The sequence below is a fragment of the Sus scrofa genome, chromosome 3 (genome assembly GCF_054392235.1).
Source record: "Sus scrofa isolate SSC_HxYL_T2T_F1_AM1 chromosome 3, Sscrofa_HxYL_maternal_Yorkshire_Landrace_v2.0, whole genome shotgun sequence".
NCBI lineage: Eukaryota > Metazoa > Chordata > Mammalia > Artiodactyla > Suidae > Sus > Sus scrofa.
In genome coordinates, this window is record NC_139385.1 from 40,210,340 (window position 1) to 40,224,131 (window position 13,792).

At 47.9% G+C, this 13,792-nt stretch overlaps 1 protein-coding gene and 1 long non-coding RNA gene across 5 annotated transcripts in view; one reads left to right on the forward strand and one right to left on the reverse strand.

Moving 5' to 3' along the window:
* USP7 (ubiquitin specific peptidase 7) overlaps nucleotides 1-13,792 on the forward strand; it is a 55,814-nt gene that overhangs the window by 10,581 nt on the left and 31,441 nt on the right. Inside the window, exon 1 of one of the 4 annotated variants that reach the window (XM_085015358.1) lies at nucleotides 10,867-11,000. In XM_085015358.1, coding sequence (XP_084871484.1) covers nucleotides 10,901-11,000 — 100 coding nt within the window. In that variant the 5' untranslated portion in view covers nucleotides 10,867-10,900. 4 annotated transcript variants of the gene reach the window in all.
* LOC146404554 (uncharacterized) lies at nucleotides 6,054-10,861 on the reverse strand. The gene is made up of 2 exons (XR_014840841.1): nucleotides 10,559-10,861; nucleotides 6,054-10,109 (listed from the first exon to the last, which is right to left on the reverse strand). It is a non-coding gene; the product is annotated as an uncharacterized LOC146404554 (long non-coding RNA).

Sequence of the window (13,792 nt, forward strand, 5' to 3'; positions counted from 1 at the left end):
CTGCGCCCTCTGCTCTACAGGCCCAGAAACCCGAGGCTCGGGGGACGGAGTGATTAAGGCAGTGCTCAGCTCCTCTGTCTCATCTGTCTGCAGTTCCGGGGCTGGTGGCCACACGTGCTCGGGGCTTCTGTGTCACAGCGAGTTCTGCCGACCAGTCGTTGCTCTACTTTCTAGCCGATGGCTTCGGAGAGGATTGTTTAGAATAACCAAGTATTTTCTTGTGTAAAAACCTAGGAAGAAGGTTCCCAAAGTGGCTCAGCAGAGGACAGACACACTTGCCCTTGGTCTCAAATCACTGCCTTGGGCACAGGGTGGGGTGGTTTACAAAGATGGAGCAGGTGATAACGTGTCTTTGCTTTAGGAGAGTCTGCAGCATCCAGATGGGTCACGTGAGCAGGATAGAAAGTGATGAATGCCACTGGAGCGTAGGGCTCTGGAGGTGGAGGAGAGGCTCGGCCTGCCGAGTGCTACTTACGGGCCGGCCGGAGGGGTGGTGTTAGGATTTGAGTTCTGGGGATGTGAGGCGTGATTGGAGAGGGCCAGAGGCAGGGCTTTCGACCCCTTTGTTGCCTGGTGCATCCTGTCCTAATCACTGCCCCCCCTCCCCACAAAGAAATCCTCTGTTCCTTAGGGTCACTCGCGGCTCCCCACCGCCTTAAGCAACCTCCAGTCTACCCTGTGTCTGCTCTGGATATTCTGTATAAGTGGGATCATACAGTATGTGGCCTTTGTGTCTGGCTCCTTTCTTCACTTGGTGATTAACGTTCTCAGGGTGTACCCTCGTTCTCAGGGTGTACCCTCGTAGCCCTGCCAGCGCCTCCCCCCCCCCCCCCCCCCCCCCCGTTACTGCAGAACAGCACCCTGTCCTGGGGAACCTCCTCACCATGATTTATATTGGATCAGAAAGATGTGCAGGTTCTCAGGATTCTGTAGTCTGTAATAGGTTCGATTCAGTATCTTGAAAAGGAACTTGGGACTTTGTGAATGTGACTCACCACCAAAATCAATGGACAGGGTGGTGCAGGGTGAGGGTATCTGTCAGTCAGCCGCAGAGTAGCAGTGGAGCTGGACAGAGGGTTCAATCCCTGGCCTCAATCAGTGGGTTGAGGATCTGCTGTTGCGTGAGATGTGGTGTAGGTTACAGACCACGGCTGGGATCTGGCATTGCTATGGCAACTTCCATATGCTGCAGGTTCGGTCCTAAAAGAGAAGGAAAAAAAACTAAACTAAGACCAATCTTAGTTATTCCTTTAAAAGTGAGAAACCAGTACCTGGTAACATATCTACCATACTTCTTATAGGAAATATTTTCTAAAAATTTAATGAGGAATGGCATTGTTCATATTTTTTGCATATTTCTTTATTGTCTGGCTTAATAGAAGGCACCTGGATTCTCATATCTCCTTCCACTGTCAGTTGCAGTGTAATTTTACTGGAAATACAAAGGAAACCCGGTCTTATGGAGAGGTGTACAGTTAGAAAAAAAGCAGTACTTCAGTAGCCTCTTCAGGTATCTGTGGCAGTTCTTTGAAACTACACGAAAATGCGGTAGCTTCTTAAGGTTAATTACAATGTGCAGTTTGAAACCTATGAGTTTTAACTTTTCGTGTCTCTAATACATTAAAATTCATTTGTCTATCTTATCCTTTTCCTTTCTCTTCTTCTTTTTTTTTTTTTTTTGGCAGCCCATGGCATGCAGAATTTCCTGGGCCAGGGATTGAATCCTAACCACTCGGCCACCAGGGAACTCCCTGTCTTGTACTTTGAACGGAGCATTTCTAATCTCAGTCCTGGGTCATTTGGAAAATACCAATGCACACAGTCATACAGATCTTTTAAATGTTGGCTGATTTCATTATTCAGTTACATTAAAAGTCTCCAAAACATCACATTTGTGTGGGTAGCAGCCCAGTGCCTACCTGTCTGGGGGCAGGACTGAAGTCCAGAAAGCTCCCTGGCACAAAGAGAGCAGTGACTTTGGTTCTGTATGTAAGAGTCTTGCTCTTGCCTGGCAGAGGTGATGGTTGGATGATAATTAGCGATCGGCAGCCTGCTTGTCCACGGCAGCTGATGCCGTGGGAACAGGCAGCAGGCAGTGTTGGATGGTCCCCTGCAGTAAGGTGTCTGTAATGGTCTCGTTAGGATGAATGACAGATGCTTGGTGAGAATTTGGAGAGAGCGCTTAAACCAGAAATGATGAGTAGTTTTGATTATCTTGCTTTCTACTCCATCATGGCCAGCATTGCTCTTGTTTGTTCTGTTTGTGTCGTTACCCACCCCCGCCCCCTCCTCCGTTTTCCAGTAGCTCGTGTAGAACAGTTGGAACTCTTGGGGAATTGGTTTGAAATTAAACATAGTTTATGAAACAGCACACTTTGTGTCCAGTTGACCAAACAGAACAGTGTGTGTGTTTGACCTCCCATTATTCTGGCTTATTGACATTTTCAGCTCCCTCTCCCCCCAAAGAAGAGGAGCTGTGATGCAGACATTTGTGTGCCAGACCCTCCAAAGGTCCTGGGGCAGAAAGACTCTCATCTTTTAGGCTCTTTCACTTCTCTTTTCCCAAGTAGTTAAAGATCTGAACCCATATATCAAGGCAAAGTTTATTTAAAGAGTCAGTAAATCATTTCTCTTTCTCCTCCCTGCCCTACAGGTGGTTTTTCCTTTAGTTTTACATATAGTAAAATTGACTTTGGGGTGAATGGTGTGTTTTAACACAGGTGTGGGTCTGTGTAACCACTCCTGCGTTTGGGGACTCGGACCCCCCTCATGCCCTTCTTCTGGTCATGTCTCCACTGCCTGTGCTCTCCAACTCTGACGGTGCAAATGTAAAAGGAATCATACAGCCCATAATCTAGTCAGTAGTTCCTTGCTTTGTATTGCGGGGCAGTGTTCCGTGTGTTGAATTTTAGTCATCCTAATGGGTGGATGGTAGTTTAATTTGCATTTATATAATAGCTCACATCTTTATGTGTGTTTATTTGCCATCCCTGTATCCTCTATGAAATGTCCCATTTATCAAAATTTTCTTTCACGGATCTTGTTTCTGGTGTTGCATCTAAGAATTCTTTGCCGTACCTCACATGACTACTTCTAAAAAAAAATTTTTTTTTTTTTTAGTCTTCTTGCTTTTCCTAGGGCCGCTTCTTCAGCATATGGAGATTCCCAGGCTAGGGGTCGAATCGGACCTGTAGATGCCAGCCTTCGCCAGAGCCACAGCAACGGGGGATCTGAGCCTCATCTGTGACCTACACCACAGCTCACGGCAACGCCGGATCCTAACCCACTGAACAAGACCAGGGATTGAACCCGCAACCTCATGGTTCCTAGTCGGATTCGTTAACCACTGAGCCACGATGGGAACTCCTACCTCTAAAAATGTTTAAGTTGAAATGTATATTCACCTATGGTCCATTGTGAGTTAGTGTTTGTATAAGGTGTGAAATTGGAGTTCTCTCTCTCTTTTTTTTTTTTTTTGCTGTGCCCAAGGCAGTACAAAAGTTCCCGGGCCAGGGATCGAACCCGTGCCACAGCTGTGACAATCCTGGATCCTTAACTGTGCCACAGGGAAACTCCCTAGAGTTCTTTTTTTTGTGGCCTGTGGATGTCTAGTTGTTTCCTGTTTAAAAAGACTCCCCCTTCTTCATTGGATTACTCACACCTTTGTCAAATAGTGGTGTTTACGCGGGTCTGTTTTGCGCTCTCCTGGTCCATTGATCTGTGTCCATTCCTTTGTTAATACAGCACCATCTTGGTTATTGAAGCTTTGCAGTGAGTCTTAAAATCAGATCGTTTAATCCGTCCAACTGTTTACATCCTCTGCTGGGATTTTGATTGGATTATGTTCAAAGATTAATTAATTAGTACAGATTAATTTGGGGAAAACAACAGGAACACGATTTTGTCTCCTGCTCCAGTGATTTACCTGGGAAACTAGTCTTCCTCCTAGGAACTTTGAAACAGTTTCTTTGGCCACTAGTTTTTAGAAGATCTTGAATATAGGTATCCCTTGACAGTCTGGGTGGGTCACGAGGGTAAGGCCTGAGTGGTGGTCTGCTGGCTTCAATGTGGTGGGGTGGGGGTGGGGGAACCAACCAGAAACAACTGGGTCTTCTGTCCAAGTTGGCTGTTCTGTTTGTGGCTTGATACAAATAAAGGAACTCATTTGAAATTGGCGGTGCTTGACTAGTTTTTAAGTTTAAATTAGCTCAATCAGAATTTGTTTAAAGTCTGTCGTCTACTTCTTTTTTTTTTTGTTGTTTACTTCTGACCCCAGGCCTCAGCTCCTAAGTTTCCTTTTACAAAAAAGACAAGGAAATAGCTCCAAAGGACAATCCAGGCATTTTAAGAGAGGACGCTGGCCTTTGCCCAGGTGTCAGAGGACCATCAAGGCCACAGATAACTTAGGTGATCCCTTTTCTGGGACTGTTCAGGAGTCCCACTCCCTCCTGCCCCCAGATAGGCAGCTGCTGCCCTTGTCCTTCCCTGGTGCCACCTGTGAGGCTGCTTGAGGTGGGGTCCGGCCTCAGGCAGTATTGGGGTTGTGTCTTTGTGCACTGTGATGTGCTTGGCTTCTCATGTGTGTGTGGTTTTACTTTGCTGTAAAGGCATGTATATCCACCGAAACAGTAAAACAACATGGAAACAAGGCGGGAACAGCTCTACCGCTCAGCGGACACTGTATACTCAGTGTCTGATGGATATTGTCCCTTTCACAAGTAAGGCTCATTCTATAGGGACGTCCTGGTAATTGATGCCCCCTTAATGGATATTCTCCCTTATTATAGTTTGCTTTCCCTAAAAACAACATGTGGAGTGAATTTATCCACATAAGTAACTTTTGTAGATAATTGAGTTTTTAAACACCAAAACATTGAATATTTTAGAGAAATACTGCAGAAAAAGGAACAGTGATGTTGGAGGCACTTGATGAGTGTGCACACTTACCACACAGAGCCCTCAACAACTGTGATCTGTAAAACTGCTTGTCCTCAAAACGGCCCATTTCTAGTTAAGTTCTTGTCTTGTTTCCCAAATACAACTTTTACAGAGGCATTTCATAGGCTCTGGAATTCACTCATAAGATTCAATGGCTTTTTTTTTTTCCTTTTTTTTTTTATGGCCACACACCTGTGGCATATGGAAGTTCCCAGGCCAGGGGTTGAACCAGAGCTGCAGCTGCTGGCCTGCACCATGGCCACAGCAACACTGGATCTGATCTGCGTCTGCAAGCTACACCGCAGCTTGCAGCAACATCAGATCCTTAGCAACACGGGAATTGAGCCTGCATCCTCATGGACACTATGCTGGACTCTTAACCAGCTGAGCCACGAGAACTCCTCACTGGCTTTTAATATATATTCACCTATTGCTACAGTCAGTTTACTGTAAAGAAACCCCTGGACTCTAGCTGTTACTCTTCTGGTCACCCTTCCAATTCAAGGCAACCACTGATCTGCCTTCTGTCTGTAGATGGCCCCGTGCCTCACACTTTGTACAATACTTGGCCCCTAGAATTAGAGGGCATTTATATTTTAAAACTTTTTCTCTGTTTAAAAAAATGGTGCTTCAGGGAGTTCCCTGGTGGCTCAGTGGGTTAAGGATCTGGCATTGTCATGGCTCTGCATCAGGTGACTGTTGTGGCATGGGTTTGATCCCCAGGCACAGTCAAAAAATGAAAAAGTGGTGTCTTCATTGTAAGAAATATACTTGCGTATATCTCTTTGGGCATGTGTGCTAGTTTTCTTGGAATGGATACCTAGAAACATTTGGTGTGAAAGAATATTTGACTTTGGTTTGAATAAATATTCCCTTCGGGAGAATAATTTGGCCGTAGATTTTAGCCTTGAGCCAGTTGACACCACCCAGTTTGTGACATGAAACCCTCAGTTATCTGGGGACATTTCCAGTATTTTCCACTGTTAATCTGGTAGATGAAAAATAGTATCATGTTAATTAGGAAAGTTGAGCATATTTGTTAATCCTTTGTATTTCTTTTTTCTTTTTTTCTTTTTTTTTTGCCATTTCTTGGGCCGCTTCCGCGGCATATGGAGGTTCCCAGGCTAGGGGTTGAATCAGAGCTGTAGCCACCGGCCTTCTCCAGAGCCACAGCAACGGGGGATCCGAGCCGCGTCTGCAACCTACACCACAGCTCACGGCAACGCCAGATCCTTAACCCACTGAGCAAGGCCAGGGATTGACCCCGCAACCTCATGGTTCCTAGTCGGATTCGTTAACCACCGAGCCATGATGGGAACTCCAGTCCTTTGTGTTTCTTAAGAATTTCTCCTTTGTTGCAGTTGTTCTTGATTTTTGGATCTCTGTATTCTGAGTATGAATCTTTTGGCTCCTGTGTTGGGCAGATACTTTGTGTCTTCGTCCTGTGGCCTCCACGGGGTCTTGTCTCTGCTGGGCATGCTCAGGCTTGTTTTTCTTTCCCATGGGTGGACTGCAGATGGGGCCGTTTCTCCTTTGCTGGGGAATCAGACTGCGTAAGAAAGCAGTATGGCCGTAATTATAATCCTGGGCAGTTGTACAGGATTTAACCCCTCTCTGTGCCCGGCCAGCATTCATTGCCAGTCCTCAGACATGTTTGTGGGACAGACATGGTTGGCAGTCAGCGTGAAACTCTAGGGAACAGATGATTTTTACATAATGAAGCCAAACTGAAAGCCCCAAACAGATCCTTTTTATTTAAGGAACACAGATTTGTACCTGGCCTTCCTTGGGGCTTTATTTTCATATAGCTAATTTAAATGAAGGTTATTTCAGAGTATAGATCTAACTGTCAATGTGGTACATCTACTTGGGACCTTCAGAGTCCACCCCAGGCAGGACCAATCAAACCAGAACACATTTAGTTGTATTGATGAAGCTACAGTTTCGTTGCTAATGTGACCAGAGGAATTCATAGAGTCCCTGGAGGCTGCCCTGCTAACCTGGCAAGGGCAAGATAGCCCAGCCCCACACGGGACGGCAGAGGAGCCTCTGCTGGGCCCTCCCCGCCTGATGACCGGGATGGGCTTGATCCAGTGGACACGTGGGGCTCGATCAGCCAAGACCTAAAGGACCCTGGGCCCAGCTCAGCTCTGACCCACCTGTGCTTTCAGGCCCATTTTCACTTCACGTGGTGGGACACATTTGGAACATTCAAGGCCCTGCCCACCCTCTGCCTGAGCCACATCTCCCACTCCCTTGCTTGCCCGTTACCAGCGGGAATGTGCGTCTCCAAGGGCCTCTGCCCAGCTTCCTCCTTTCGCTCCTGGTCCTGGCCCTGCGTCCAGGGCCTGGGGCTCTGTTTCCCCTTCTGTTGCATTAGCCCTCTTGTCTTAGGGCTGCCTGCCTGGCTCCTCCTGAAGCCCAGGCCTTGCCTGCTCAATACGTCAAGACACTTGGCAGGTAGGGCAACTAACTTGGGAGAGGAGGGCACCCAGCACAGCCTCCACCACCCCAGACGGTCAGCGGTGGAGGAGGAACATTAGGAAAGTAGTCGTCCGAGTGCCACCCTCCTTGAGAGAGTCGCAATTGCAGGAAAACCGACACTTGTGAGAGTGGAACAGAAGGCATCTTTCAAACATAGTTGCGTTTTCCACCTGTGAGAGGTTCCCTGGAGCCAGGGCTCAAAAGCATGGGGGTGTTTCCCCCCCCCCCCCCGCCCCCGTGGCCTTGTCTGTTGCTGGGGAGGGGAGCTCGTTGGCCAACAGGGGCCCCACTGCCCAGCCAGCACCTCCTCCCCTTCACCCAGTGGCTGGAAGGGCAGTAAAGCCCTGGGTGAGTGCAGAGCAACTCAGATCTGCAATTCCTCTCGTCTGTCTGTGTCCTTTTCATTCTAAGGACTTACCCTTGGTTACCTGCAGATTCTGCCTCTGCCAGGGAGTGCATATAGCCTTCGGTCTTGTCTGAGAATCCCCCAGGGGGTGACACCATGGCCCCTGAGTGCTCCTACAGAGTTGTGGGTTTTCTAGGGGCGTCCAGAGCTTTTTCGCGACTTGTAGGAGGTTCTGGTTTTGGGGGGAGCATAACAGCTCACAGCCTGCTGGTCCTTGCTTTTGTGGAAGCCTTCCCAGCCCCCCACCACTCCATCCCCTGCCCCAGGCTGCTGCTGCTTCTCTCCCTTCCACCAGCTCAGCTTCTCAGCCACCTCGGTAGGTCTTCTGTCTTCCCTCTCTGAGAACGGTGGGTGCTCAGCTGTCTCTTTGCTCCTCTCAGTGAGCTTAGAGCTAGTTTTTTCATGGACCAGAGCATTGGGAAATTGATCATATCTGAATTCTTGAAAATAAAAGCGATGGAGGTAGAAGAGTTCTCCTCCCCTGAATGTCAGGAGAACTTGGTGCAGGAGGCTGTTCAGAGCCCCTTGGTCTTGTTCTGGCTCTCAGAAGCGTTGTTGATCTTTGCCCTTGGGAAAGAGTACTACGTGGGTGGGTGGGGGGCTCAGTGTGGTTGAGAAAGATCTAGTTATACCCTGTGCTGCAGGACAAAATCATAGTATGGTTATTTGCTGGAGTATCGCTCAGATGGCCAAAACAGAGTGTTGGTGTGTGTGGCTAGAGAGTCGTGTGTCCAGGATGGCTGAGTAGGTCATGACGCAGTGTTAGGAGGCTATTCAAAATCAAATGCGTGTGCCAAATGGGGATAGCTATGTTTCATCCATGCATTACAGGTAGTGGATCACTTCTTGTTCTTGAAGATAGGCGCATGCAGCTTGTGGACGGGCGTATATCCATGAACATCGAGAATGCTTTCCTCCCACTTGGGGGGCAGGAAGGTCATTGCTGTACCCCTTGCCTTGCTTCTGTGAGCGTTTCATTCTATAAAATCCCCACGTAACAGTACCTGCCTCTTTGATTAGGACTTAGACAAAAATGATGTTGGCCTCTTTGTTCATCATACTCCCAAGCTGGAAGCGGCTCGGATGTTAGCGGGTGAGTGGTCAGATGGTGGTCTGTCCTGGGCCCGGAACCCTGCTCAGCAGGGAGTGTGATGAGTGTCAGTTGGTGCTCCAGAAGGTCACACACTATATGTCCTTCTGTATAACATTGTTTCTCTCCCCCGCCCCCCAGCTGTGGCAATGCAGCAACTTGACGTAGGGTCTCAGTTCCCAAACCAGGGATGGAACCTGGGCCTTGGGTGAAAGTGCCTTAACCACTAGACCACCAGGGAACTCCCTGTATAAAGTTCTAGAAATGGCTGATTATGGATAGGGAGAAAATTGGTCACCACCAGGGGCTGTGGAGGGGCACAGAAGGGAGGTGGGCATGGCTGTAAAAGGGCCACCTGAGCGTCGTTGCGCTGGACCGATCAGTATCTTTGCTGTGGGGAACAGAGTCCTGCCTGCACATGTTGTAAAATGAATGTAGTAACTGGGAGTGGGAATCAGTACAGTGTATCAAGTCTTTCCTGGTCGTGATATTTCTGCGCTATAATTCTGCAAAATGGTGAGAGGAGGCGTTTGTGAGGTATTTGTGGCTAAAGAACTTTTCAGAGCTTTGTGCCCCTTTGCTCAGGACTTGTGCATTCTTCCTGACTAGTGCCCTGCATTCATTCTGGAACTCTGTCCTTTATCTGAGGGGAGCCTTCCTCCTTGAGGCTGATCCTGTCTCAGGGGGGAAAAGTGGGGAGAGCAGCCTGGGTTCCTCCTATGGCAACACCCCTCACCGTCCAGCAGGGACCCCGGGTCCCTCTGTAAATGGGAAGACACACCGCTCTGCCTGGTCCCCGGCTGCGGTTTCGGCAGTGCCGGCCGGCACTAACGCAGTAGGGGCCAGTACTGGGAGCACTGAAATCCTTGGAGCTGACTGTGGGTCCTCTCACACGTCCCATGTTTCCTCTGCTGCTCCTGCCCTGACACAGACACCAGCTCCTTCCCAGGTCAGTCCCTCCGGAGGAGCTCTGCTCTGTGTACCTGCCCCGGTGTCTTGTGGGAGGCTTTCATGTCTCGGCCCTCAAGCTGCCTTTCTGTATAATTAGGTGAGAATTTCAGGCATGCTGGTGTGGATGCCTTGTGCTGAAAATCTTCATATATAAGTTTAATGTTAGCTACATTCCTGCCTCTTAGGCTTGACGGTTTCTTATTTATGTGTTTTTATTTTTATTGCTTTTTACGGCCGCACCTGCAGCATATGGAAGTTCCCAGGTTAGGTGTCAAATAGGAGCTGTAGCGGTTGGCCTACACCACAGCCACGCCAGATCAGAGCTGCATCTGCAACCTATACCACAGCTCATGGAAACGCCAGGTCCCCAACCCACTGAGCGAGGCCAGGGATCGAACCTGCGTCTTCATTGATAGTCCGATTCATTTCCACTGCGCCACAACAGGAACCCCTATGTGTTGTCTTTTTAAAAACAAACTTTAGGAGTTCCTGTCGTGGCGCCGTGGTTAACGAATCTGACTAGGAACCATGAGGTTGCGGGTTCGGTCCCTGCTCTTGCTCAGGGGGTTAAGGATCTGGCGTTGCCATGAGCTGTGGTGTAGGTTGCAGACGCGGCTCGGATCCAGTGTTGCTGTGGCTCTGGCGTAGGCCGGTGGCTACAGCTCCAATTCGACCCCTAGCCTGGGAACCTCCATATGCCGCTGGAGCGGCCCAAGAAATGGCAAAAAGACAAAGGGGAAAAAAAAAAAACTTTAAATTTTGGATTAATTTTAGATTGACAGGAAAGTCACAGTTAGTAGCGGCCCCCTCACCTGGTTTTCTCCCCTAGCAGCATATATCAGCTAAGGAACTCCAGTCTTAGGTTTCCCACTAACTGTCTCTGTTTCTGAACCGCTTTACCTTTTGAGGGTGATCATATAAATTGATGAGGTGGCTTGAATATGTTTCTGGCCCTAATTTTGTGGGGGAGCTTTAAAAAAAAAAAAAAAAAAGGAACGCTGAGGGAGCACTCCTGGAGGTTCTATGCAGTCATGCTGATGTGGCGGAGAGAACCTCCCCTCCCCCAGCCCCAGCAGATGCTGCTGCAGAGCCATGCAGGCATGGCGGGCACCCATGGGCTTGGACGAGAAGGTGACTCAGGGGCTTGGAGTGGGGTCCACAGGCTGCCCATAGGTTTTCAGCAGCAGTACCACCATTTCTAGACTGTCCTTCTGCAGCATATTCGGGCTGGCAGTTAAGAAATTAATATTGGGAGTTCCTGTCGTGGCGCAGTGGTTAACGAATCTGACGAGGAACCATGAGGTTGCGGGTTCGATCCCTGGCCTTGCTCAGTGGGTTAAGGATCCGGCGTTGCTGTGAGCTGTGGTGTAGGTCACAGACACGTTGCTGTGGCTCTGGCGTAGGCCGGCGGCTACAGCTCCAATTGGACCCCTAGCCTGGGAACCTCCATATGCCATGGGAAGCAGCCCTAGAAAAGGCAAAAAGACCAAAAAAAAAGAGTATTCAGAAAGATACCAATGTTCTAATTCACCTTGATACTCTCTATTTTATGCAATATTCTTTAAATTGGGTTCAGTGCCAGGAGAGAGGAGAGGAGGAGGACTAGACAGAAGCCGGGTGTGGGGGATGTTGACTTGGAATTCAGGGTGAGCTGGTAGAGTTGGGATTAAGACTGCTGTAAGTAAGGTTCTGCTTGACCACTTCGCAGACGAATAGTTGGCCCGTGGACTTGGTGCTGCTACATGGATTCTGCCCTTATAACCCAGTCATGGTTTTGCTCCCTGGGTTGTTTCGCTAGTTGGGCACCTCTTGGTGGCAGCATGCGGACTCTTAGTTGGAAGAGGCCTTGAGGTTTTATTGTGGTTGTTTGATGCCTTTTTGGCAGAGGTTTGAAAAAGCTTTGTGAAGTGACAGAAAAGTCAAGGTCAGCAAATTGGAATTTTCTGGGGTTTTTTCTTGTCCATCAGTCCGTCCATCCCGCCCCATCCAGGAGTGAGATTCAGGTGCTGAGTCAGCACCACATCATTTCCATAGCAATTGGCCAGTGTTCTTTGGGTCAGTAGTTCTAGGTTGTGACATCACAAATGGAAGTCAGTGGGAAGAAAAGCTGGATATAAGCACAGGCATCCTCAGTAAAAGAGAAGGAAATACGGGCTTTGTAATTAGACAAGGGAGCCTTTTGTCTTTCTAAAGTCACTCTTTAAAAAAAGGTATCTTGTACCTTATGTATGTTACATTAAAATGAAGCCTTTGATACTTAACACAGGGTTGTTGTCAAAAGGCTTACCAGGAGTTCCTGTCATTGTGGCCCAGTGGTTAATGAATCCGACTAGGAACCATGAGGTTGCGGGTTCCATCCCTGGCCTTGCTCAGTGGGTTAAGGATCCTGCATTGCTGTGGCTGTGGTGTAGGTTGCAGACTACAGCTCTAATTAGACCCCTAGCCTGGGAACTTCCATATGCCTCGGGAGCAGCCCAAGAAATGGCAAAAAGACAAGAAAAAAAAAAAAAGGCTTACCAATCGTGAGTAATGGATCTGTTCTATTTCTGGGTGTCAGGTGTATATTTTGGAATGACGATTGCGCTCCCCTGCCAACATTTAGTATAGCAGGAACTTTTTGTCCTGTTTATTTGAGGCATTGCATGCTATCATTCCCCAGTCTTATTATTTGCAAGCCTTGTGTCAAAAAATTAATATTGTAGAAGTTCCCGTTGTGGCTCAGCAGTAGTGAGCCCGACTGTATCCATGAGGATGTGGGTTCAATCCCTGGCCTCAGTTAAGGATCCGGCGTTGCCGTGAGCTCTGCTGTAGGTTGCGGATGCAGCTCGGATCCCACGTTGCTGTGACTGTGGGTAGGCCAGCAGCTGCAGCTCTCATTTGACCCCAGCCGGAGAACTTCATATGCTGCAAGTGCGGTGCTAAAAAAAAAAAAAAAAAAAAGTTAATATTGTAGTTTATATTTGGCCAAATAAGAGTTAACACATCTGGGAAAATTCCAACTGGGCAGGTTGTAAAATTCAGGAACAGGATCACTTTATGTAGAGATGAGTATGTGTACATGTCAACCTGTGCTGCTTCCTTGACGACAAAGACAGGCTTGTCGTTGAGGATATTTCTGGAAGCCTGGTACAGACGGTGGTATCTGGCGCTTTCACCATTTAATTCTGGTCCAGGGATTTACTGTGTCTTAATTACAATTTTAATCCTCTGGTCGAACGAGCTCATTTTTGAGGAGCCTTTTTTAACTGGATATTCAGTCCCTTAGGAGCTAGACTTGAGTTGCCAACATCGTCTACAAAAGATCCCAGGCGGTTGGGAGCTTCGCAGGGCCTGTTGCTGGACAGATTCCTCATTTATGTGATGGGACAACAGGGGCTTTTTGCAGTTTCACAGCCACCAGCCTGTCCCACGATCTCAGTGCCTATGAAGGGTAGAAAGAGCAAACTGGTCAGCCCGGCAGGAACGTGCAAAGGATGGTGCACCTGGTTCAACTGGAGAACTCTATCCACCTCGCCTTTAAGGCTCCAACTTAGAGAAGCGTTTGTCAGTTTTGCATTATAAACCTGTTTTAAAGCTCCTGTCCTAGGTTGGATTTGAACCGAGGAACTAATAAACAAATTACAAGTGCCAGGCATACATCAAGCAAATTTCAAGATTTATGGTGCATTCACGTGATGGGTTTGTGTCTTGGGTGAAGAGTCGCCATACTGCTGCTTCTACAGAACCTCTTAGTAGCTTGTGTTCTCCCAGTGTTCATTTGTGTAAAGGGAAATAAGAATTTACTCTTATTCCAACACTTTTATAGTAAAGGTTGCATATGATGATATGTATTGCTTGGTATCTTAATTTTTTACACCTTAATATATATATATAACTCAGAACTTTTCATGCAGGTACATCTTGAGAACCTTAAAAAAAAAAAA